The 27,156-nt window shown below is 37.2% G+C and overlaps 1 protein-coding gene and 1 long non-coding RNA gene across 3 annotated transcripts in view; one reads left to right on the top strand and one right to left on the bottom strand.

Annotated features, from left to right (window-relative positions):
- The first annotated feature begins 484 nt into the window (after nucleotides 1–484).
- On the top strand, nucleotides 485–11,711 carry LOC310636388. 2 transcript variants are annotated; one of them, XR_014491709.1, is made up of 7 exons: nucleotides 2,851–2,873; nucleotides 4,489–4,539; nucleotides 5,187–5,223; nucleotides 5,608–5,802; nucleotides 6,795–6,943; nucleotides 11,323–11,480; nucleotides 11,573–11,711. It is a non-coding gene; the product is annotated as an uncharacterized lncRNA (long non-coding RNA). The 2 variants fall into 2 exon arrangements; XR_014491708.1 differs by lacking the exons at nucleotides 4,489–4,539; nucleotides 5,187–5,223 and having other exon boundaries at nucleotides 485–2,873; nucleotides 5,545–5,802.
- PREP (prolyl endopeptidase) overlaps nucleotides 11,479–27,156 on the bottom strand; it is a 66,004-nt gene continuing 50,326 nt past the window's right edge. The window contains exons 11-15 of the mRNA XM_083356054.1: nucleotides 20,966–21,102; nucleotides 17,506–17,600; nucleotides 14,093–14,224; nucleotides 12,534–12,690; nucleotides 11,479–11,849 (exon numbers count right to left, since the gene is read on the bottom strand). Of these exons, the coding sequence (XP_083212180.1) occupies nucleotides 11,555–11,849; nucleotides 12,534–12,690; nucleotides 14,093–14,224; nucleotides 17,506–17,600; nucleotides 20,966–21,102 (816 nt within the window). The 3' untranslated portion in view covers nucleotides 11,479–11,554. The remainder of the gene's footprint in view (nucleotides 11,850–12,533; nucleotides 12,691–14,092; nucleotides 14,225–17,505; nucleotides 17,601–20,965; nucleotides 21,103–27,156) is intronic.

Below are 27,156 nucleotides of genomic sequence, written 5' to 3' on the forward strand. Positions count from 1 at the left end.
TTGGTGGAGCAGTGGGCTAATGCCTCCTTAAGTAACACCAGCTGCCTGCAATTAGTGCAGGTTCGCATCCCACCAGGCTCAAGGTTGACTCAGCCTTCCATCCTTCCGAGGTAGGTAAAATGAGGACCCAGATTGTTGGGGGCAATAAGCTGACTTTGTAATAATGCCACTTGGGGGAGGGGGGCGAAAGCCCTAATAAGCAGGCATATACATAGAATGAAGGCTATTGCTAAGCACATTGGTTTGTGCTTAAATTGTAAGCCGCCCTGAGTCTTCGGAGAAGGGCGGGATATAAATGGGATTAAAATAAAAAAATAATAAAAAAATAATAATAGTCCTTGTAGGAAAACATTAGAGTTTTGTATGATTTTTGAATGAGCTGTAGAACAGCACGAAAGAGAATAACGTTAGTTAAGTTGTTGAAACTACATGATATAACTTGCTTTATGTTTTTATTTCATCGATACCCTGATCTATTTCCTGCTTTGGATGTTGTGTGGATATTAATTGCCCCATTTTCATCAGTGTCTACCATTGATATGAGACAAGGCTGGGATACAAAGAATGGTTCTTGCTAACACCATGCTCAGATAAATTGCCATCCCTGGAAGAGGAAGTCCTGATTCATCAAGAAATCTAGACTCAAGAAATTGGCCTAAACCAGTTAGCTTATTTGGGTCAATGTGGGGGTCACATGACTATTTCATTCTGGGAAGCCCAAGGTACAGGTAATTCAAGAATAACCCACCCCCAGAAAGAAAGGTAGGTACTATTATTTGTGCTAACTATCTGGAATACCTTTCTATATTGTAGATGGGGAATTCTGACGGGAGACAAATCAATGAAACCAAGAAGATTGCTTTAGGTTATGAGCTAAAGTCTTATCCATTGGAGAAGGATGTGGAATTTTTGCTATAATGGGGTTATTAAACTACCATATAAGAAATCTCAAGGAACATTGGCTCATAAAGTTTATAGCTTTTGTTTTCTATATACGTATTCTCAGAATATGGGTTATATGGCAACTCTTAATACAGAAAGCAATTATGGTAAAAAAAAAATAGTGTAACAGAGAGCTGGTGGGGTGATTCCTTTGATAGGAATATAACAGTGGAATGATACTTTTTTTAAAGCAACTTCTAGAAGCAATACAACTGGAAAAGGAAATACAGTGCATACTAAAAATATTTATTCTTGCTCAGAAATCCAATAATTTGGCAATATCATAGAGACCATCAGGATTAATCTTTTCACTATCTTCATTTCTCTCCCCCCCGCCCCCAAACAATCACAGAATGTACTGATCAGTCTGACAACAATACCTGGAAAGGCAATATATCATAAAGAAATTATTTGTAAATACCTTGACAATAGTTTGGTCTAGTGGTTAATGTGCCTGGCTAGAAGGTGGGAGACCTGAGTTCTAGTCCCTCCTTAGCCATGAAAGCTGGCTGGATGACCTTGGGTCAGTCATTCTCCTCAGCCCAATTCACCTCACAAGGTTGTTGTGGGAAAAGAGGAAGGTATGCTGGATATGTTTACTGCCTTGAGTTATTTGTAAAAAGAATAAAGGCAGGAAATAAGTAAGTAAGTGGTAACATAAGGCTTTGCCAGGCTAACCATTAGAAAAATGAGCTGAACCTGAAAAAAAGCAAAATTCTTCATTTTGGAAACAGAAGTCAAATGCACAGGTATAGGATAGTGAATATATGGTTTAAGTAACTATGAAATTGCTGCAAAAGAAAAAGAAAAAAGAAAAAAGGATAAGGTAATTTTAGACCATGTCAACAAAGTTCAAAATCATGAACTTCTATTGCATTCTGTTCTGGTGAGATTCACCAATGGCTCCTTCTTTTAGGCTTCATACTTTTCAGACTGACAGAAATTGGCCAGATAAGAGCAGAGAGGATACTCATGATTAGAAACAAAGTCCTACTAAGAGAGATTGGAAGAATTAGAAATGTTTATTTTTGAGAAGGCTGAGGTGGATAGGACTGCACTCTTAATAACTCTAAGAGGATATCAGAGAGAAGCAGCCCAAGACCAAATTCCGTTATTCAGAACTGCAGGACCCAAATTAATGCAACTAATTGCAAGAAGGCAGATTCTGGTTGAACGTTAGAAAAAAACAAACTCCTAAATTAAGATATCTGGTATCATTTAATTACTCAAAGGTGAACTCCCTTTTGCTACATGGATTAAGGGAAGATGAGACAGCCATCAGTTATAGGTGCTTTAATTTATATTCCTGCCAACTCAGGGGTACATGTACATCTTACATTTGAAAGCTTACAATGAACAAGGTGTTTGTGATGGGTGCTCTGAGCACTGTAAGGAACTTTTTTATAATTATTGGTGTTAGCATTGTTTTGCGAGCATAAATAGAAATATATATTTGCAGCAGTGACATAGTTTCGTTACCCTGTTATTCGTGATTCTGTTTCGAACTCCATACTTTGAATTTCTATTCTTCTCCTATGTCAGTAAAAGCCTACATCTAAATACACATCCTGATCCATGGAGAGTCAGGTATTCAGGGAGCAACAGCTAGAAGTCTCTCAGTAGTAGTACAGTATGGAGTATGGATCACACAATTAAGAAAGAAATTTGAGCATCAACCATTTTGAACGGATGCAAGCAGAATTAGCTGATACATTTACTCAGAGTTTATGATTTCATAAAGTTGAAGGTCCTGAATTTTTCAATTGTCCTTTGTTTCGAGGATTCATAAAAGTGATAGTTGAATTCAAGATAGCTGGATGGGAAAGTCTCCTATCTCCAAATCTGTCATCTTACTCTCCTTGTTAATGGACTTTCATTTATTATGGATGAAGTTTAGGAGAATGCCTTCCATCTTCAGTGAAAAAGTTCTGGTAAGAATCTTTTAAGTGGCATTGATTAAATATGTGGAACAATCATTCAGAACGTAAGATTAAATCACTTATCCTTACAAAACATTGTATGTACTGAGATCTCACACACACTCAAAAGTCCAAAATGCTCAAATTCTAAAGCTCATTGCAAAACATCTAGGTTAAAATGCTGTGTATCTATAGTTATCACAGCAGGAAAACTCTCTTCAGACATCATGAGGACATTGGCACCCACGACAAGCAAAGCTGGGCTAGATGGATGAAGTATGTATTATTGGTGAATCTTCTTATACATCTATTGTATTATTGCTGCAATTAATATTTCTTATGGTATAGGCAATCAGCGGCTCAGAGGCTGCCTGCCATCCCCACAGCAGTGTATTTACAACTCCCCAGCATTCCAAGTTGTATCACCAAAATTCAGTGGCAATGTGGCCAAATTTGGTGGTGGTGGGGAGAGTTGTTTTTTTTTTAAAGATGGGAAGTGAAGTAGCTTTCCTCCTATTCCCATTTTGACTGCCCCTCCCCAACACATTCATTATGGTGAGATCATAGCATTACTAGATAGTTTCAAGGTGCTCTCCTGAAAGTCAAGAATCAAAACTTCAGTGCAAACCCCATCCTCCAAAGTTGCCCACTCCTGGCATGGAACAATAGTTGGGAGGGGGGATGTGTGCTTTTAAGGTTAGACAAAACAATAAATTGTCCTGTGGGAACCAAGGTCACTGCTTCTTGGGTTTTGGTGGGCTGAGCCTTCCATTAGAAAGCCCGCCAAAGTAGTTTATTGGGGAATGTGATTAATGACATATTACTGGGGTGGGAAGTTCAACTTTGTAACTTTTGGGAGGGAACTTCAATCTTGGTTTCACTTTTGATCCTACCGATACTTTGTAGCCAATAAATATGTTCTTTAAGGAAACCTCTTACCTTGGAGTTCTGTATTTATTGGACTCATCTATTGGAACCATGACATTAGACTGATAGTAAGGCCTAATCCTGTAAATTTCAACAGTCTAAAATGGCTTCCTGTCAGTCAAGCCTTAAGCTGATTGGGGATTTAAAAGTTAATACCAGTCTAGAAATACAGTCTGAAAACGAGTGCTGATTTCACCACAGGAGGCTTATTATACTTGTCTTACACTGATCAGCAGGCTCGAAGCCGTATTTTGCAGCAGATGTAACATCTAGATCAGGGGTGTCAAACTGCCGGCCCACGGGCCGGACGTGTCACACAAAAGCCACGCCTACCCCATTGCCAGCAATGGCAAAACCGTCCCGATACATTGCGTGATGTCACATGACGTCGTGAGTTTGACATGTCTGAACTAGATGCTCTTCAAAGATAATGCCACATACAGTGCTTTGTAATAGTCAAGATGGTACATGATCGTAATATCGATAACCATCACCAACCTTGACTGGCTTAGGAATATGAACCAACTTAGGATCAAGAAGCACTTCTGAGGTTTTACATACGGCTCTTTCTCCTAAAGAATTTTTAACTGCATCTCTTTTGTACCCAAAATGCATGTCCAATACAGTATCTTTAGAGCAATACTGTATAGATTTGTATGAAATCTTTCTGATCCACTGCATCTTCCATAATTCCCATTAGAGGTTCCTCCCTCCAATGGCTTTGAAAAGAGATTCTGCCAATGATTCCAAGGTACTTTGCAACAAATAATGACCTCATTTACTCAAACAGCACGTAGTGTAGCTAGTTAGCCAATAAGCTTTTCAGTATCTCTCCCAACTGCATAGAATAAAAATAATACAAAGTATTATTGGCCTACCCGAGTGGGCTTTGTATTATCAAGCATCTGTATTAACATGGGTGAAAGAATGCATAATGCTTAGGAATAAAAGGTTGTTATATTTGGAGGGACATGACTTACAATTGGGGTGGCACGCTTTTTTGTGGTACGGGAAAAACAGAATTCATAAGTATTTTCAAAATCACTGTATTAGAAATGCTTTGATAACAGTATAGGAAAAAATTAAAACTAAAATATATGTAAAAATTCCAGGATGGTTATCAACAACAGAAGCTTTCTCACACCCAAATTTGTTAGATTTTGAAAAAACTTGGGCATATAGAGAAATTTTGAATACTGATGGGACATTAAAATTGAAACAAGAGCTGGAAAATCAGAGCATCAACATGTCATGGTGGGCATTGTTACAAATACAAAATAGATATGAAAAAGACGTGAAACTACGGATTTTATAAAGAACAAACTGTATTTGATAAGATATTGTTAACTTCTGATGAGAAATTAATTAAGAAAATGTATAATTTTTTGTTAATTTTAGAGATGGAAAGTGAACAAACTAAAGAGACAATGACAAGGTGGGCGAAAAACTTTGGTTATAATATAGAATTAGAAAAATGGCAAAAATTATGGGAGAGAAATTATAAATTGACAATGTCAACTGCGTATAAAGAAAATTTATATAAAATGTTTTATAGATGGCACTTGCCACCAGCAAGATTAGCAAAAATGTTTAAAAATGTGTCAGATAAATGTTGGAAATGTAAACATAATTCAGGTACGTACTATCATATCTGGTGGTCATGTGACAAAGTAAAAGCCTATTGGAAAAAAATACATGCTTGGTTAGAAAAAATATTAGGAGAACATGTAGTATTTAATCCTGAATTTTTTATTAGGTATAATACCAGAAGAGATTAATAAGCAAAATTTATATTTGGTTCTACATATTATAACGGCAGCAACAATAATCTATGCGCAATGTTGGAAGAATGAATGAATACCATCAGAGGAAGAAGTAATTAAAAAAATACTGGAATGCGCTGAGATGGACAGACTAACTATGAGGTTGAAAGGCAAAGAAGAAACAGAATATTACCAAAGCTGGAATTTATTCTACAAATGGTTAGAGGAGAGAACCAAAGAGTAGGACTTGAGTATGTATTAGCGTTTTATGAACCCAGCTCACACGCTGATTGAAAAATTAACATATGTAGAGAAAAAAACAACAAAAAGCTTACTGTAAAAAAATAATAATAATACAAAGTAAGGTAAATAATTTGCCTTACCACTTGTTGATAATCAAGATCATTGATGAGGGACCAGGTTATCTGAGGGACCATCACATCCACCCAACCCACTAGAGCGGGGAGGCAAGGAATGTTGTGGGTCACGTCCCCTAAGGTGGTATATCTGACGGGACCTAGAAGAAAGGCCTTCTCCATGGTGGTGGCTCCCTCTCTTTGGAATATCATCCTTCAGAAATCTAACTGGACCCCACTTTGATACTCTTTTGCAAGATTTGGTTTTGCCAGCAGGCATGAGGAACCCAGAGTAGGATGGAGCCGATCAAATGGCGTTTTTGACTTGGTATTGTTGCCGGGGGGGGAATGGTGATTGTTTTTTTACTTTTATTTTTTACTATACTGTGTTTTTATTGTTTGTAATCTACCTAAAGTTGCTGTGAGCAAATAGGTAGCTATATAAGTTCTCTAAATAAATAAATGAATAAATCTAGTTTCAGTAGCTACTTCTCTGCCTACTGATAGGGCAACCTCTGCATTAGTCCAGGATTGTGTTGCAACTGCTGTATTTGATCTTCCCACCTGTTCCCATCAGTTTGTAATCTAGCAGGGATCAAGACTGCTTTCAAAAGTACTGCCAGTTTTAGGGCCACTGATTCAGTAACCCTGTCATGTTGAAATGTTCATTTGGATGTGCTAAGTAGTCTTTAACAGCAGCTGTTGGCTAGCATTTGTTTCCTTTATGGTAAGTGTATATGTAACCATTTTTTCCTAGCAGTTACCTGGCAATACAGTATGACTTTTGGTTTAACTGACAAAACTTTATATAATGATCAAAACATTCACTTTTGGGGGATGGAGGAAAAGAACATGGACAAATCAGACCAATTGATTGTATTTCGCAGCTGCAAAGGAAGTGCTAATGAAGTCTAGAGAGAAAGATGTGCATAGCGGAGAAACGTGCAAGACTATAGAAGCTGCATACTTCTGAAAGAAAATCAAGATAAATTGGTTGTTATGAAGAAAAAAACCCAAAGCTCAAGTCATGGCACAGGTATTTTATCATTTTACTGTTTTCTTTGCTTTATGATTGTTCTTTTTTATTTATAGGTTTTATTGTTGTTTTCTGAGCTGCCCAGAGTTGATTGAAATGGGTGGCCATATAAATTTTTAAACAAACAAACAAACAAATCCTGATAGTTCAGTGGTGGTGTTAATAAAGTAGACCAAAATAATTACAGTGGCAAATTGAAAAAGTTAAAACAGTATCCAAACTAAATGAGCAAAAGAATAAAACAAGCCAGGAGGGGTTCAGTGAACTCATAAATATTAGATGATTGTATAGTCCAGCAAATTTTAATTAAGCATATCCAGAAAACATTTCTGAATCTTATGAAAAATATTAGCCAACAGTCATTTTCTTTAATCCATAGTTAATGAAATACCTGTTTATTTACTCTATATATTGGTCAGACTCTGTTCGAGATAAGGCTTTCCAAATTAAGTATTTTTACTGTAATGATGCTTTCAGACTCTTTTTTCCACATTGGGCTGAATCCAGAAGTGCTCTTAAAAAAAGTTCTGACAATGACATCATTTGCTGTGACCCCATACAAGAGATCATGTGTAAATTGTGCAAGTTTAATTTCTACAAGAGACTCTACAACACGTAAGACATGTGGAAGCCATATTTCCATTTTACTTTTTTTTGTCACACAAAAATCTTGCACTAACAAAATGGCCTTAGTGATAGTTAAGGGTCTTCTACTCACATAAAGGCACTTCTGAACATGGTCAGTCAGCATAATCTGTACTTAAAGTTATAGGAGAGACAAAAAGAACAAAATGGTTACCTGATAAATTGTGCCAAATCAAGTATGAGGCCTAAATCCTATGAACCCACCAGAGGAATATTACAGGTAAATACTGGATATGATCTTCCTCTTATAAAACTGTCATAAAAATGCACGGTTTATGATTAGATAGAAGAAAGGCTGATAAATAGATTATAAATTTGTGAAGGCAGCTAGTTTATCTCTGTAGGTATTAGGTATTCTAAAATTCTGAGTGCTAATGATCCAAATAATTTATGGTATGGACAAAATGAAAACAGCAAAAGAACTACTATAATGGGCAGAAAATTGGAATAGGTGATACGGTTAAAATGAATGAGAAAAAGAGGGCAATTTGTCAAGCTCAAAAATAGCATACAACAATGCACTTGTCAGTTGTTTTCCTACAGGTCACCGTGAGCAATCAGGAAAGGTTAATGAGAGAATGTGAGACACAACATTAAATAAAAACTGAGGTGCTGAAACAGTTAGAAAATATGCGAGACTATAATGTGGTTTTGAGTAGTCTCAGGAACATCAACTTAAAATCTGCTCTCCTGGGTCATTCATCAGGAAACAGATAAAGGATATGACAGTCTTAACAATTCTTTGCCATTTGCATTCTATACAGTAGTTAGGTTTTCTTTGAACAAAACCATCAGGCAGCTGGGTTGAAAAACATAATAGCAAATAATGCAATCAACAACAAATTAGTAAAACAATTTGATGTGTGGTGGGGAGAAAGTGATGATGAATCATCCATAGTTCTAAAACCATAGGTACACTCAGTGTCAGAGTATCTTTGTGTTCAGAGAAAAAAGAGTAACTCTATCCTATCTTAATCTCTGTAGCCCATAGATTCAGAGGTAAGGACTGCATTGCCGTTGCTTATATCAGATTTTTAAATTATATACACAGGTCAGAGTAATCTCCCATCATTCTGTTTACGAAATTGGCCATTAAGATACTTAGATGCAGAAAGCAAAAGCATCAATCTTCTCCTGTTTTCTACTTTTTAAGGAAGTAGTTTTTTTAAAAATGGGAAATTTGAATTAAAAGTTGGATAATACAAGGTAGTTCTTGCTTAAAGACCTGTTTAGCAACCTGTTAGGTTTTTTTCTTAATACATATGAATCAAATTTATAGAGCCATCATCTGGTACAGCATATGTATATAAAAGACCCTGTAGTTCCCCCCACAGCTGTTTTATTGTACACAATTTATATACCATCTATCTATATCTATTTGACTATTCCTCTTCTTATTGAATCCTATTTAATTTTTTTAACTACATAACAATAATTTAAAAGAAAGGAAATTTTATAGCATTGTTCTTAAGAGGTGTTATTTGTACTATTTGTATAATTAATCGTATGTCCGAATTCAGATGCCGCAGCCTTCCAGTCTCAGAACCCATCTGCAAGTAGATTTCACGACTGGACTTAGTAGCTGAATCTGTTTTGATTTTGTCAGGAGATTCCAAGCAGGTAGCAGAGGCCAACTATTAGAAAGCTTCTAAGATCTTGGGGAAGAACAATTTATTAGAAGGAGAACTTCCGTAGGAGGAATTGCATACAATAAAGGAAGATAATTATATCAAATTTGTTCCTGATTCAAAACTGCAACCCCAGCTCATTATGAAGTCATAAGGTAGCAGATTTCCTTAGGAACTACACAATTTAAGCAATTTAAGTTATTCGCATTGACTACAATTTCTGAAACAGAAGGCTACCACCCTTATCCTGCCAAAATAGCCATGATATTCATAAATACAATCCTATTGGGCTATTTCCTTTCAAAGTATGCAGCATTATGCATAATGTAAAAAAAATAGTAAGCAAAAGAAAGTTGTTACATTAAATAAAATATTGATAAAAATAAATGAATGGAATTTGAAGCTGAGGGAGATTGCTGACATGCAAGGGAAATCATCAGACTCAACTCTGTAGTCTGCACTTACTGATCCTATCGTATCTAGTGACCAAAAGGATATAGTATAAAAGCATGTGTGTGTGTAAGAAACAATATTCAGAACCATCGCAGTTTCTCAACTGAAAAATATAACCTTTGGACAAGATAGATAAGGAAGGGACATAATAAAGTATAAACACAGATTGTTTATACTCTATCAATGCTTCATCAATGCCCATACTATTTTTATGAGAAACATAATCCAAAACATCTGGTGACTATCAGTTTAATGAAAGATTCAGCTACTTCTGAATCTTCTTAATTGTTATTTTAACAACATTATTGTATATATAGTCCGTAAAGGAAAAGAAAATAAAGACAAGAGCTAGTCCTTTTTCTTTATGCTTAGTGTAAAATGTACATTAAAAGTAGACGTATCTTCAGCTTAAGTGTATTTTAACAAAGTCATACAGATCATAAATTTCAGCTGCTTCAAAGGCTCTGGAGTTGCTCACTTGTGGAATCAATGACAGAATTAAAACCTATAGCATCTCTATCAAAAGCTGAAGAATATTTTTAATATGGTAATTTCTGGAATATTTCAAACTTGGATTAAAGAACTGATATCTTTGATAGAGTCCTATCAATGTATGCAATATTGTTTAAAATGTTAAAACGGTAACAACAGAACTGAGATTAAAGTTGATTCATCAAAGGGTGAAATTTAGGGTATATTGGACATCCCAAAGAATACATTTAAAAGAATAAATATTGGATTTTATATGGTGGAGGTGTAAAGAATTTGAGGGTTCATGGACCCATATGATATGGTCATGTCATCACTGGTAACTTTTGGGGATGGTCTATTAATGTACGTAAGCAGATTTATGGTAGAATCTTTAATACTGAATATGTTAATATAAAATTAAATGATACAAAAATGTGGAATTTGACTTTCCACCAGGAATTATAATTGTGTAAAAAAATACAGGGTGGCTAAAAGAAGCAAACTGAGAAATTTAAAACTGGTATTATTCCAGTTGTCAAAGAGTAGTTGTCATACATTTGTGATCCCTTTGTTTTGGAAAAGACAACGTTGTCTCCTAATCAAAGGAAACAGCAATATATGTCACATGGCAAAAAAATGTGATATTTTACAATAATATTTTATTTATATGATCATTATTATACTAATTCATAAGTAAACCAGTAACTATTGGTAAGTATAAAATAAATGGTAGTTTTTTTTCATTTCTCTTTCAGTTTGTATTTTTAGTCTTTGGGGTCAGTTTCTATTTTTTTAAAAAAAGTTAACATTCATGATTTTGTGAATTAGGCATGCATAACATAAGTAAATAATTTGTAGTTAAAGAGTCAAGGAGTGTGTATGTGCATATATGGATGAGATAATATCTACAATATTTCTTTACTCTGTACTAATGAAAAGAGTACCCGCACAAAACCTAAAATTATTCAGTGTTTGTAGTACAGCTGTTTTAATAGAGGAACACTGGCAACAATCTCAACGTTTGGGAACTACTGGGGTTGCAAAGAAAATACAACTTGACAGCTTATACTGGAACAGTACTTACATTTAATTACAAAGTGAGCCAGATAGGTTGACAAGGAGAAAAATTACATTAAAACTGTTGTGTATGAATAATTATCACCAACATTTTGACTCTTTAAGAATCCACATAACAGCATCATCTGCAATCTGTCTATTTATCATAACATGCTATTTAAAATGTACGACTGAACCTAAAAGTGAGGCGGCAAAGTAAACACCCAACAGAAGCAGAATGGATATCAAGGTTCACGGGAAGCCAGGAGTGGCAGTCCTTAAATGTAAGTACTACACCGAGTGTAGTGTTTTAAAATGTTGTTAAAAGCCCTTGATTTCTAACTGGAACAGTAACAATCTATTCTATCCATTCAAGATTTAGGCACCTTGCTATAAAGGCATACATGTCGGATGCTTCCTCTATAACTTTGGCTGTTGGCTTGCCTGCACCGTGACCAGCCTTGGTGTCAACATGAATTAGTAACGGATTGATTTGTTTGGGGCTTCGACCTACAGTATACTGCAGAGAAGCAATAAACTTCAAGGAATGAAGAGGCACCACTCGGTCATCATGATCAGCTGTAAGAAGTAACACTGCAGGATACTGGACTCCATCACCTTCTGGTACTTTGATATTGTGAAGAGGAGAATATCTGCAGAAGAGATACATGGCATTTGTGCTTTATGGCCATCAATAGCCAGATAAATGGACAAACAATACTGCCTTCTACTTCAAAAGATCTAGGGAATGGGGGAGGAGCAGGATAATTGCAGCTGGAAAAACAACTGGATACAGCCATCCATAATATGCAATATACCCCAATCCATATCATGCAAAGAAGGCATCTGCTCCTGAAAAATTATTCCCACTGATCCCATCCTTTCTATACCCTGCATTATTTCAAATCTTCCAGCATGGATCTGAAGCCTGAACAGAGCTAGAAAACTTATTCATTGGCAGATAGCTTGGTATGATCAACAAAGGTTAAAAAATAGAAAATTCAGTGCTAGAGGTTATTAGGCTATGGATCAAAAATAAAGCCAGCTGCAGGCACTTTAACTGCTTTATACAGTTCTCTATAAGATTTTCTTTTTGTTGTGGAATACTACCTTGTTCTGGTCACCAAATCTTAAAAAGAAGAAAAAAATGTGGAATATAAAATATAAAAATGTGGAATATATCCACATTTAATTTATACTACTAAATCACATTAAAGTACTTTATATTACTCAGCTTTTGTGCAACAAAATAGAAAAATAAGCAGCATCTTTATTATTGTTATTCAGCAGTCTAGTGGAGTATACTGTATGTAAACAGAGAGATATTCTTTACTTACTTGATCAGCCAGTCAAACTGTTCTTTATAATCCGAGCAGCCAAAATCTGTAGTCCACGCATGACCAATGGTGAATTTATGGAACTTTAGCATGTCCATCACTCCTACCTGAGCAATCACACAGGCAAATAGATCTGGGCGCTGGTTGGCACAGGCAGCTGAAAAAGTTGGAAAGATGCTCACCTATTAGCATTGCTGAATACCTACTAGAGGATGGTTTCAAATACAGTGCATAAGAAGAGATAGTGTTTGAAAACTTGAGGTACCAAATGTTACTTCAGCATCAAAGCAGAGGAGAGAAGCAACCTAGAACTAAGAAGAAATTTCCTGACAGAACAATTAATCAGTGTAATGACTTGCCTGCAGAAGTCTTGGGTGCTCCAACACTGGAGGCTTTTAAGATTTTTGCCATTTGTCTGAAATGGTATAGGGTCTCCTGTTTGAGCAGGGGATTGGACTAGAAGAACTCCAAGGCCCTTCCAACTCTAGCTATTCTGTTAAGCAATAATTATCTTTAAAAATTAACAGCAGGTGATACTGGAACACTTCCACCGTGAGATTAAAACATTTTGTGTCTAATGTTTAATATAACTATAAAAAACAAAGCTCCATGTTTTGAACACAGGTAGGCAACTTGTACTCCCAAAGCCCTTTCTGATGAAATGCCTATCATTTTCTCCCTCTTTCGAGGCCTAGGCAAGACCAACTAGCTTCTCAAATTTTGAAAAAAGCACTCCACCCACTCAAAAGGAAAAGGGGGAACTCCCCCAAAATCCCGCTTTATGCATTATGCACCTACAATCCAATTTATGCCATTATCCCGCCTATTACAGATGCTTATTTTTCTAGAACACTGTAAGTGCAATTCCCAGCCTCCCAAAAATGTTGTTCTGGATGATCAATTAGCAGGTACACAAGAAGGGAACATGGAGCAAAAATAGTAACTGGCAATTAAAAATGGACATAAGTCAATGTTTACTAATCACTTTAGTTGGATACAAATTTGAATTGTGTCTTCCCAGTAGAATATTTTTTCAGCTCAGCTCAGATGTCCTGGGCTATAGATCTCATTATCCTTTAGGCCAGGGGTGTCAAACTCGCAACGTCACGTGACGTGTCATGACATATCACGACTTTTTTGCCATTGCCGGCAATGGGGTGGGCGCAGTTTCACTATGATGCATCCAGCCTGCAGGCCCCAGTTTGACACCCCTGCTTTAGGCACTTTCTGTCTAGAAATTGAAGATCTTATAGTTTAACATAGTTGGAGAAAACCAGGTTTGAAAACCATCTTTTTATGTACTGAATTCTTTGTGTAGCTAGTCCTAGCCAACACATTATGTATATAGGTTATATAGAAACAGATGTGCAAAAGGGTACTTTGCATCTCTATATGATGTCTAGATGTGGAGCAAATTTTGTGATTCTATTAAGTAGTACATTGGTGAATGTTAAAAAAAATGGCCTTTTAAGATCTCTCCTTTGCATACTCCCAAGTTGCTTTGCATTAAATCCTTCCAAGGTAATCCAATAACAGAGAAATATAGAGCCTGATCTTACCAACTAAGAGGCCTCCATTTGAACCTCCATTAATAGTCAGCTTTTTATGAGATGTATATCCCTCTTGGGCAAGATACTCAGCTGCATGTTGGAAGTCATCAAAGCAGTTTTGTTTATTGGCCAAGATTCCACCTAAGCACAGAGAAAAACAAACCGATTAACTCCTTCAGAACTCGTACCGACTTTGGATTCCAGCATAATGGTCTCAAGACAGGGAGGTGCACAAAGCACATTTTGGGATGACTTTTCAGTTCCATGAGTATTTTAAATAATTTATGCAGTTGGGAATACACAAGACAATAGAGATCTCTTTCAGCAAAAGAATCAGAAGATGGTTCTGCCAATAACTTTTAATGCTTTCAAAAGCTTTGAATAATGCATAAATATGCTGAAGACTGGAAAGTACAAAATAAAGCTCCACTACTATTTTAGGTAATGTTCCTAATAACGCATCCCATCTAAAAGGCTTACAATGGAGAAAAATGACTATGAGTAGCCCTGAAAAAAGTTTACCTAGACTTTTAATGGAAACAATAATCTTCCTTTTTTCATAGCATTTTAAAATGCATAAATGTATGAAAAACAGATGAGAATGTTTTTTAAACAAGCATGAAACTTGGTATCGAACACATGGATCTTCATTATGAGACCAGGTATTTTTATTTTTTTTATTTTTATCCTGCCTTTATTAACTAGTAAAGGAGAGAAGCTAAACTAATCAAGGAGAGAAGCAAGCTGGAAGTAAGGAGAAACTTCCTAATAGTGAGGACAATCAACCAGTGGAACAGCTTGCCTTCAGATGTTGTGGCTGCTTCATCACTGGAGGTTTTTAAGAAGAAACTGGACTTGTCTGAAATGGTATAGGTTCTCCTGCTTGAGCACGAGGTTGGACTAGAAGACCTCCAAGGTCCCTTCCAGCTCTATTGCGATTCTGATTCATTATTTTTACAAGGGGGCGAACATATCTAACATATCTTCCTCCTCCTATTTTCCCCACAACAACAACCCTGTGAGATTGGTTGGGCTGAGTGACTGGCTCCAAAGTTACCCGGCTGGCTTTCGTGGCTAAAGTGGGACTTGAATTCATGGTCTCCTGCTTTCTAGCATGGTGCCTTAACCACTAAGCCACCAGACTTTTATCTCAGTAATCAACTCAAAAGAATGAAATTGAAGAAAATACAATGGATTCAAGTACCAAGTAATTAAGTTGTGCAGTAAGGGGGCCAACGTTAACTTGTCTCTTAAGCCTCACCTTACAAATAGCGGCCCACATTTATTTATCTGTAATACTGTGATGAGCCGTGATGGCACAGTGATTAAAATGCAGTATTGCAGGCTAATTCTGCCGACTGCTGGGAGTTTGACTCTCACTGATTCTCAAGGTTGACTCAGCCTTCTGAGGTCGGTAAAATGAGGAGCCAGATTCTTGGGGGCAATAGGCTGACTCTGTAAACCACTTAGAAAGGGCTGTAAAGCACGGTGAAGCGGTATATAAGCCTAAGTGCAATTGCTGTTTATTTATTTATTTATTTATTAATGGGATTTATATCCCGCCCTATCTCCCGAGGGACTCAGGGCGGCTAACAACATCAAAACTTAAAGGTCTCTGTACAGTAAATTAAAAAATAAAATTTGAAATAAATTAAAATAAATTAAAGAATAAAGTTAGAATTGTAAATATAATTAAAATCCCTGTCAGTCTAGGTCAGCCAGGTGGAAAAGGAGTGTTTTGAGGCCGCGGCGAAAGGACTGGAGATCTTGGGCCATCCGAAGCTCAGGGGGGAGCTGGTTCCACAGGGCTGGCGCTCCCACAGAGAAGGCTCTTCCCCTGGGGGTCGCAAGCCGACATTTTCTAGCCGACGGTACCCTGAGGAGGCCTTCTCTATGTGAGTGTACTGGGCGATGGGAATTCGTTCCCGGCAGCAGATGGTCCTGCAAGTATCCTGGGCCTAAGCCATGTAGGGCTTTAAAGGTAAGAACCAGCACCTTAAATTGCTGTTGCTATTGCTACTTTGCTTCTGGTCACTTGCAGACTCCTGGATGACAATCTTCATTACGCCTCCCTTACTTTGGCATTGTGACTGCTGTGACACTTCAAACCCAGATGGGTACATTTCCAAGAGGGAAACTCTCTGCCATTTTCCCATTCGGATCAAAATGACATGCACTAGGTTTGCTCTCTCAACCAAGATTAAATCAGGGGTGAGGATAAATTTATTACTGGCAGACTGATTGAATATAAAGTGGAGGGGGGGATCAGATCCTTTTGTGAACGACAGGCATTCTGTTTGCACAAGAGTATTTGGGTTCAAGACCTTGGGCATAACATTTAGTGTTAAGTTGCATCACGTTTCTTTTTAAGGTGCTACTATTTTTGGTTTGCACAAAACTTACTGATCATATGAAATCTCAGTGGCCGTAGAAAAAGTGACCATTTCAAATTCTTTTAAAAATTCACTGTATCCTTTATACAATTTCAAAACTTTGGCGAATAAAAAAAATAACTCTAGAAGTGCCTGGTGATTCTCTTGCCATCATATAGTAATATATGAAACATTCAAAATAAAATAAAAACCAAGGTTGAAACAAACATATAATGCATATGGCTGTGAAAAAGCTATAGCAGAAATGATCTTAAGTGATCTAAAAAAAAAAAAAGTAAACCAACAGGATTGGACCTGGCTAATATTTGAATGGAAGTTCATCTAGGAATTCCACATTTGTATAGCCACCCATCTTATACCAAATGCCGGACACCTCTCAAGAATTAAAATATTGTAAAAATCATATAAAAACTATAAAACAAAAACAAACGTCACCTATCTTTCCATGCGATCTAAGACCCCTGCGTTAAAATTAACAAAAAGATCTCTAGTTACTACCAATATGCAGTCTGCAATGCCTATTATGGCAGGAAATGTGGAAATAAAGACCATTCAGGACAGTGTAACCATTATTAAAAACACACATTAAAGTTCTTCAGTTGATTTCCAGTTATTGAAAAATACTTTTGCCTGAATGAATGATTTATAGTTCCTGAAACCATTGTGTTCCTTTTCCAAATTATTGGTAAACTCATTAAATTAGGAAAACAGTAAATACTAAGTCATAAAATGCTAACGTGAAAAGCAAGAGGGAAACATGGATATTTTTTCAAGCATTCTTTGAAAGAGCTTTTGAAAAAAATGCAACTGAAAATAAGATTTTTTTTTGAAAGAATTAAGAAGTATGAGAGATTTTAATAAATTTGTGACTGTGATGCTTATAATGTAATGAATAGTAAGGCAAACAAATTAAAGCTGAAATCAAAAAGATAGCAGCAATCACTCAGCAGTCAGACCCATCATTTCATATTTATAATAAAATCAGCTTGTGCCACTGAACAACATGTATTTTGCAATATGAAATCTTACCTTTGTGCCAGGTCTCGCCATATTCACCACCTCCCCTGATATTAGCCACAGCTAGAATACCGCCTAGGTGCCTTATAAAAATAAGTCTTGATACACTGCAAAATAATAAAAGCAGTTTCAATTAAATATCTGTAAGTTATGGCCTTTTGAATCAGCTGGAGCTAAAATATAGCAGTAGCAAGAGTATGGATTTTCCTGAAGCATTACTATGAAGGAGAAAATGTTTTACTGATACCATACATATTGTAATGAAAAAAATCTTTCCATGGTTCATTCATTTGGAAACGACTAGCACGCAAGTGTGGGGTAACCTTTACCTTTACCTTTAAGGAATATTTAGACATGCTGACTTGGAATATATTTAGATATTCCAGCCTAGCAATTTGAATTCCATTTTTATATCTGTATAACCATTTTGAAGGCACACTTCCTGAGCACATGTGGACAAAAGCTGCCTAGGACAGTTTATTTTACAGCTTGGAATGCCACAAATTTTTTAAAAAGAAGCTCTGTCAGATTATAAAAATAAATTGGACATATCAAGTATTAAAGGAATACAGCTTTTAGGAAATGTGCAAAAAAGCATCTTGAAGTAAAAGTTAATGCCATCTTTCTATGAGAGAATTAATTAATCAGAATTTAAAATTCCTTTTCTTCTCCTTACCTCTTTGTCATCCTGCATGTTTATATTAGCTAGTTTTGACAGTAGCATGTTTTATTGGTTTTAATCTGTGAATGAAATCTATTAATGATTTTGAGAGCAATCTTAAATGGATTGAATAGAGAGCTGACTTGAACTGTGGATGACCTGCCACTTCCAAAGCTTTGCTGACTTGGCATAAGTGGTTATTTATTTTCAGATTATTCTCCATTTCAAAGAAAGGACTGCGTTTGCAGGTTTATAATTTGAAGCTTTCTAATGGGGTCTTGAGATATCTGCATAAGAAACCCCTGCAGCAAAACTGCTACCTCTGAAAGTGGAGGGAAAGCTCAACACTCTTTTAATGTTAGCGCATAAAACAAGAGTACTGCAACTAATTACAAAGATGTCAGAGTCATTAATCAAGCCTAAACACTATTAACCATGTTACAATTAGTGATCACAAAAGGAAAAAGGATAGGAAAAAAGCCTGCTGTCAAATGCTATTGAAAATTAATGGAATTTCAAATTGAAAGTAAAAATAACATACTAGAAAAATATGAATCATCCTGGAAAACATTCCATATTTTCCCCAAATAATGTTATCTACATATTACTTTATACAGAAAGCCAGCTGCCATAGATGGTTTTTGTTAAATTATGATACAGTACCTACTGTATCTACTTCCACCATGCCTACCTTAGACGTTTTATATGTGTGATGTATTTTCCTTGAGTATTCTTTTATTCTAATTAGTTCTCTGTTCAAGGCTCTCCTACAGAGCCAATACTCCTTTTATGCATGCCTGAAGTAGAACAGAGTGCTTAGAGAAAGAACCTCCAGACATCATAAGAGATATGTACACTGATGTGACATATTCTATATGCTTTATATAATAAATAATAAACTGACACAAAATATATTCTTATCCCCCTGCTGAGCTCAGAGTTTGAAGGCTTGAAAGATCTGGAGCTTGAAGATTATGAAAGTGTTTTGAAGTCCACCTAGAACAAAAAACTTGTTCCTTACTTCTGGGTGTATGACTCATTTATTTAGTGTTTACTGTCAGGCTCTATCTATATATTTCTGGTTGAGTGGTTGGTACTGTATAATAGACATAGAACAACAAGAAAAAAAATGAGGACAAACATCATGTAGAAAGAAAACACATGGAATGCTGGTGGAGTATAAGTATTTTCCAGGTCAACTGTTTTGGAATTGTGTGTATGGGGAACTTCCTTCCTTCCTTCCTTCCTTCCTTCCTTCCTTCCTTCCTTCCTTCCTTCCTTCCTTCCTTCCTTCCTTCCTTCCTTCCTTCCTCCCTCCCTCCCTCCCGGAGATACAAGAGCAACCATTGCAGCCTCATAGTAGTAGTGTTAAAAAGGTAAAGGTTCTCCCACACATGCGTGCTAGTTGTTTCCAACTCTAGGGGCCAGTGCTCATCTCTGTTTCAAAGCCGAAGAGCCAGCGCTTGTCCAAGGACGTCTCCGTGGTCATGTGGCCGGTATGACTAGATGCCAAAGGCGCACGGAACGCTGTTACCTTCCCACCGTAGTGGTCCCTATTTTTCTACTTGCATTTTTACGTGCTTTCGAACTGCTAGGTTGGCAGAAGTTGGGACGAGTAACAGGCGCTCACTCTGTTACGTGGCACTCGGGATTCGACCCGCCAAACTGTCGACCATCTGATCGACAAGCTCAGTGTCCTAACCCACTGAGCCACCGTGTCCCTGTAGTAGTGTTATATGTGCATAAATGAGATGGGTAGCTATACAAATTGAATAAATAAACAAACACCCTTTATAATCTGTGCCGCTGCATTACCTGCGCAACTGCATTTTGCACCAGCTGAAGCTTCTAAATACTCTTTCTGGGTAGCCCCATGTGTTGTAGCAATCTAAACTGGAGGTCACAAGGCCATAAGTGACAGTAAACAGAGCTTCCTTGTCCAGGAGTGGATGTATAATGTAAAAGTGTGCAAAGGTCTCTTTAGCCATGGTTACCAACTGCTTTTTCAGCAGGAGCCATGAGTCCAAGAAGATCCTCAGATTGCATACTGAGTACATCTCAGGCAATGCCATCTAAGATCACAGGTGGAAAAACCTTGACATTAGAAGGCCCAAGCCCAAGCATACAAAGTCACTCAGTCTTGCTTAGGTTGAACCAAAGCCCACTGCGCTCCATCAAGAGCCCTACAGCCTCCAGACTGAGGCCGCCCGCTGAGGGAAAATATCACTGTGGAGGGGGGGGGCAGGAGATATAGAGCGAGGTATAAACCCTAACCCTGACTCCAAACTTTTGGACTACCTCACAGAAAGGCCTTATGTAGTTGTTAAATAAGGGGTGAAAGGAGCTCTCTCTCCCCCCCCCCACATCAACACTGACTGGAACTGACCCTGGAAGAAAGAGGAAAGCCAGCTTAATACAGTGCTAACTCCCATAGCTGGTCCAGAACGATGCCATGATTAATGGCATCGAAAGCTGCTCAGAGATCAAAAAGATCAAGAATGAATGCACTACCTCCATTCACCTTCAGGCAGACATCATCCAAGAGTGTGATCAATGCCACCTAAAACTAAATTGTAGCAAGATATAATGATTGTTCATGTATCAGTGATGTTCTATATTCCCATGTTTTGTCTTGGGAGAAGACTGCACAGCCTCTGATTTGGGGTCATCCTAAACTCATGGCTCCTACTGGATCAGCAGGTGAAAGCCAGGGCTAAAGGACCTTTGCTCAGCTTCAGCTGGTGCAACAGTTGCATCCCTATTTTCAAGTTTCAATAGTTTTTTCACAAAAACTCCCGACTTCCCACTTACCTATAGCTTGGTGTGATAGATATGTTGAAGCCACCATAACCATAAAGGAAGGCAGGATGAGACCCGTCCAATTTGATTCCTTTTTTGTGGATAATAAACATTGGTATCTTGATGCCATCTTTGCTTGGATAAAAGACCTGAGACAAGAAGGAAAGGAAGAGTAGAACTATGAATGATGAGAATGCTTAGGAGTATTCTTGTAGTAGTATCGGTCCCAGATACTCTTTTACCTGAACAAAACAGAAGGGGGAATGAAGAAAATTTGGATTGCTAATTTAACTTAATAGTAAGAATTTCCTTCCTAGACCAGTCTATAGAACACACTTTTAAATGCCTATGGAAATTCTAGATCAGCACTGAAGAGAAGTTGCCAATTATCCTTACTTGAGATGAGCATCCCAGAAAAATGTTTTACATGCTGCTGATACATAATCCTAGAAGAGAAGTGGAGAACCAGTGGATTAAAAATACCAGTATATTTTAGTAATGGCCATGCATCCTAAGACCGCAGGGAATGGTAATTCAACAACATCTGAAAAGCCACAGCTATTCAGGCCTGGTCTACAATGAATTGTGTACACTACCCAGGCAATGACTTGTTCTTTATAATCACATATGGTGATTATAAATATGAAATGTGTTGCCATAAAATGTAACAGTGGACAAAGAATTGATAGCATCTTAACATGGAAATGAACAAATTCATGAAGAATCAGTTTATAAAGAGCTTGCTGACTTTATACTACCTCCTGACTCATTTAAATACTATTTGCTGGGAAGTGCAATGGAAAAAGTGATTTGGGGCCTTCTTGAAAATATCTGATTGGCATTTTACTAGTATTGAGTACTGAACTTGTCATCTCTTAGCTGATGCAGCAAGGCTTTTATAATATTTATAGATAATTTGGAAACAAAACAATGTTTACATCAAATGCATTCATGGAAGTGAAAAGGAAGATGCCCCAAGAAGATAGAAATCAATCACTATAGAGAGATTGTTACTGTTAAGATGTCTAGAACCTCTATGATGGAACTGCTGACTCACATAATATATGTTGAAAAACAGCACAAGGTTTTGATACTGATATTCATACAGACTTAATTAACAATGGATTTATAGAAAACGAATAAAACAGAACACAAAGGAAATTTATAACTGCAAGCATGAAGACAGTCAAAATGTTAAATGAGTTTATGTTTGATAATAATCACACTTTGGCTCTTTTTAAATCTTTTTGTAATCTTGCCAGCTGTTAAACCTCTACAGAGAACAGATTTATTTGCCATTTCTGATTTTGCTGCCATTTTGAATATTGGAACAGTCTAGTTTCAGATGGAATTTGTCTTTTCTTTCCAACCTTTTCATAGTCCCCTTTAAAAATAATTTTACATTGTAAGGCTTTTAGTGGAATTCCTGAATCTGGTCAATATAGTCAAAAAGATGTCTATAAAATTCAATAGAAGGAATGAATGAGTAGCATTTATTTCCAGTGTTAAGATTAGATTTCTTCCCCAAATGAGGTAATTTCCAGATGTGAGCTTCCAACTCCTAGAATTGTCATATGAATTCTGGTAATTGAAATTCATATATCATGAGTTTCAGATTGAGAAAAGCTGTCCTATATAGATCTTGGGCAAAAATTCTTGACTGCATTCTGAAATTAATCACTGTTTTTCACAAATAGCTCTCCCTAGGTACAATGTTCCTCTTTACCCAGTGAAGAACGTGCTCCGCATTTCTGAGGCATTACTTTATGAAGATTTAGTATCTAGGACCTAACCAGGAGATATCTAATGACATACAGATCCTACATATGGAGAACTTTCCCCAACTAGACAAGTCCCAGAAGTGTTGTGATTACCTCTTCTAGAATTCCCAGCCAGCATAATCAATGGCTAACCTGAGTGGGAATTCAAGGAGTTGTAGCCACTACAAGGAGTTGTAGTGAAAGATGATTTAAAGCTTTAAAAATCAGTAGAATGTTTTCCCTGGTTTTTTTAGTATGAAAAAAATATTTTTTAAAGCGGCGGGCCCCAATCTTTTGGGCACCAGGGATCTACTCCATGGAGAAAGGTTTTTCTGCGGACCGGATGGGGCATGTTTTTGTGTGGATGGGGCTTCGCTGGTTTGCAGGGACCGGTTCCTGGCATGCTGTAGACTGGTGCTGGCTCACAGTGGGGGTGGGGGTGGGGACCCGTACTTTATTCCTTATTTCCTGGAATAAAGCAATGAAATAAAGCAAGCTATTTTTTGAAACTAAATGTTAATTCCACTCATTCTGGCTAGGGCAGGGGTAGGCAACCTCGGCTCTTTTATGACTCATGGACTTCAACTCCCAGAATTCCTGAGTCAGCATAGTGACTCAGGAATTCTGGGAGTTGAAGTTCATGTGTCATAAAAGAGCCAAGGTTGCCTACCCCTGAGCTATAGAATTCTGTGAGTTGAAGTCTACAATGTCTTAAAGTTACCATGATTGAGAAACACTGCCATAGGACCTCATGTGTCTTGACTGTAGCCCAACAATTTTAAAATTATAACTTTTAGTGTTACAAAATGGGAGAATAAATTGTTTAAAGATTAAATAATGTTTTATATTGCTATATATATATACCCTTACTTCGTAATTACCTTTAAACACATATTAACTCTTTTAGCATTGGTCTTGAGCAGGGATAGGGAACCTTGGCTCTTTTATGACTTGTGGACTTCAATACCCAGAATTCCTGAATCAGCCATGCTGACTCAGGAATTCTGGGAATTGAAGTCCACAAGTCATAAAAGAACCAAGGTTCCCTACCCTTGGTCTTGACTGTAAACGCTACTTTCTGAAGCGTGGCCCCAGCATAGAAGCCAAAGGTTCTCAGCTGGGGAAAAGTTACCCCTGGATAATGGGATCCTATTTTTTAAGCAACCTGCTAATTAATCTTAAATATAATGGCACCGAACATTTTAGAAAGTCACAAATATCTAAGAGCAAATGAACATATCTCAAATTGTAAGAAGAGAATACTAACAAATCAAAATAACGAATTCTTCAAACAACATATACTGATTAATTTGACTGGATGAAGGGAATTTTTCTGAGGGAAAAATGGAGGTTCAGCATAAACCAATGCCTTTACATTACTCTGTGAGACTCAAGATTAGATTGGGGGCCAACTAATTGTTTTTCCTGAATCGCCATGGTGGTCCTAGGGCTGATTTGTTCAGTAAAAGACAGGCTATGCTAATGATGTCAGGCTTGTTGAACTTTCAGAGTAATATAATGATGGGTCCTATCATAGCTATGCCAAAAAAGGCTGTTATGAAAAATAGAAGACTCAGGATAAATAATCAAGGAAGCCCTTCAGAAAAGTTTATTTTTCTATTTCCCATTCATGAGATAAGAAGCAGTGTCATGCTGACTGAGGCCAAGTGCCAGAAGCCAGTCATTTAGAAAAATCCCTTGTTAGTGAATTTGGCAGCCTGGTAGCAAATAAGCTCACCAGGTGGCAGGAAGGGTGGGGGCGGGGGAGAGAGAAATGGAAGAGCAAAGACAATTTTCAAAAAAGTTCAAACAGAAATCCAGCAGTGAAGGCAAAGGATTAGTGAGCTTTTATTCTTATTCTTATTCTCCTTACTTGATCAGGTTGAACAAATAGTTTTATTCAACCTGAAAAAAAATACTAAATGTAAAAAAAAGTTTGATATAAAATAGATCACTCAAACAATTATGAAGTCATTTAATTCTACTTATATATGATAGGAAGTTGAAGGAGCATTTAATATAAAATAAAGCAGTATTCTCTCTCATTTAAGATATTGCTAAAGCAAAATTCTTTCATTAAGGTAGTTATTAAAGCCTGATTATTGCACCTAACAATTATTGAAATGACAGTTAATGGAGACTAGAGTTAGAAGGAAGAAATAAAACCAACATATGAGTCTTTGCAATATTAAAATAATGATAGAATTGGAACTGAAGCATGTGGTCCCAAGCCTTTTCTTCTACTTCAATGTTTGGTCTACTTCAACATTTTCTCATATTTGACATACAGAATAAGTCTTACAGAATAAGCCTCTTTTGCCATTGAATAGCAACAACTTGTTTATACTACAACCAAAGAAAGTTCATTTGTCCCAAGACTATCACAGTGACAGAAGTTTTTTTTCTGTGAACCATGCTTAGATTTTTTTATATACTTATGCACCACTCATGAGTTCCCATTGTCCACTCTAAATACAGACAGTTCTTAAACTTATGAGTTGATTCTTATACAGCTTCAAATCCTAGTTTGATTGCCAATCATATGAAATGGCAATAATGGACTGACTTCTGAACAGATGGAATTATTAACAATCTTGCATGGGGACTTCCGGGGGAGGCATGGTGAACTGAAGATGTCCCTGTAAAAGCAGAACCAAAGACTATAGGAAAGGTCAAATAACTGGTGAATAGGCTGGTTCTTTAAAACTCTTTGGATAAGGAGAGGACAGGAGATTGCCCATATGTGTTCCACAGGACAGATATCTTCTGTGGGTTAGAGGTCAGGAGGTGGAGGGATTAGCTATTTTGTTCACAATTGTTGTGGAGCCTTCTGAAGGCTACTAATTTTGCAAGTCACATTTTTGGAAATTGTGAATTATCTAACACATTTGAAAAGTTGCCAGGTTAGTTCAGCTTCAACTCTGAACAACAGAAAAATTCATTACAAGCTTAAGAACTTAAAGAGATTTGAAATAAACAGCAAAAAACTAAATAAGATTTTGATCTGAGAAAGTTAGAAATAGATTAAGGGTCCAGTTAAATTGGGAATATTGATTTTTTTCTGTAAGATTTTTGAATTAACTGTAAAAAATAGTTTTTCATAGGAACCAGAATTATTTTGGCTATCTTCATTTATAACAAAGATAACTGATTTTAGAAACTGGACACTAGAGGGGATTAAAGATTCTAAGAAATGGGATAAAATACAAACCAGATGTCAACGCTGCTAGCATTGGATGTTCCCACTTTGACAACTGATGAAAATGCAGCCAATTTCTCTATTCCTTTAACATGCTTTTTCTTACTTTAGAAATTAGGTGCAGCAGAGGGGGGGGGGGGCGGGGATTGGAATGTAAGGTCAGCTAGCCATAACATAACGCTGTGGTGGGAACCCAAGGACAAGCTGATAACATTTTGGCAGGCTGTGGAGCTAAGGGGAAAGCCCGTGCTTTAAGCTAATTAGTGAATGTGATTTATGAGAGTTTAATGGAGGTGGGAATTGCACTTTGTTACCTTCTATCGGGAAGGGAATTTAGTTTTTGGGTTTGGCAATACTTTGTTTCCCGAATAAAAAGATTCTTTAAGGTAAACAACGCCTAGAAGTTCTTTTGAAGGGTTTCATCTATCGGAACCATGACACCAGCTTTTGGTGGTCTGTTCATGGTTTCTCTCTATATTTTGAACCTAATTGTTCCAATGAAAAATTAAAACTGCGGTTAGGATTTGATTAATTTCTCTTTTCCCCTCATCTTAAAGATAGCAAAATAAATAAATAAATAAATAAATAAATAGAGGGAAGAGTTATATGCCAATATAAAATTAGCTAAACAAAATCAATTGGTCTGATTTGTATGAATGCCTGCTTAAAGCCGGGATGATCTATGCACGGTCACTCATGCGCTCGTGACCTCTCGACTAGACTACTGCAACGCTCTCTACATGGGGCTGCCCTTGAGGACCACCCGGAAGCTCCAACTGGCACAGAATGCAGCCGCGAGAGTTGTGTTGGGAGTTTCCCGATACTCCCATGTCACACCTCTGCTCCGTGAGCTGCATTGGTTGCCAGTTGTCTTCCGGGTGAGATTCAAGGTACTAGTAATGGTGTTTAAAGCCCTACATGGCAGGGGTCCGGAGTACCTTAGGGAACACCTTAGGGAATGCCGGCTGGTGGCCCCCAGGGGGAGGGCCTTCTCTGTGGGCGCCCCGGCCTTATGGAATCAACTGCCGGTGGAGCTCCGGATGGCACCGGATCTCCGCTCCTTCCGGCGCGGGTTAAAGACACACCTGTTTGAACAAGCTGGCCTGGCCTGATGGGGAGTTAATTTGGGTTTTTAAATATTTGTATATTTTACTGTTTTATCTTGGGCATTAATTTAATTCTATTTTAACTTTTGTAGTTTTGTACTTTTATCATTTGCCCTGTTCACCGCCCTGAGTCCCTAG

Source organism: Vipera ursinii, assembly GCF_947247035.1.
Source record: "Vipera ursinii genome assembly, chromosome: 1".
NCBI classification, from domain to species: domain Eukaryota; kingdom Metazoa; phylum Chordata; class Lepidosauria; order Squamata; family Viperidae; genus Vipera; species Vipera ursinii.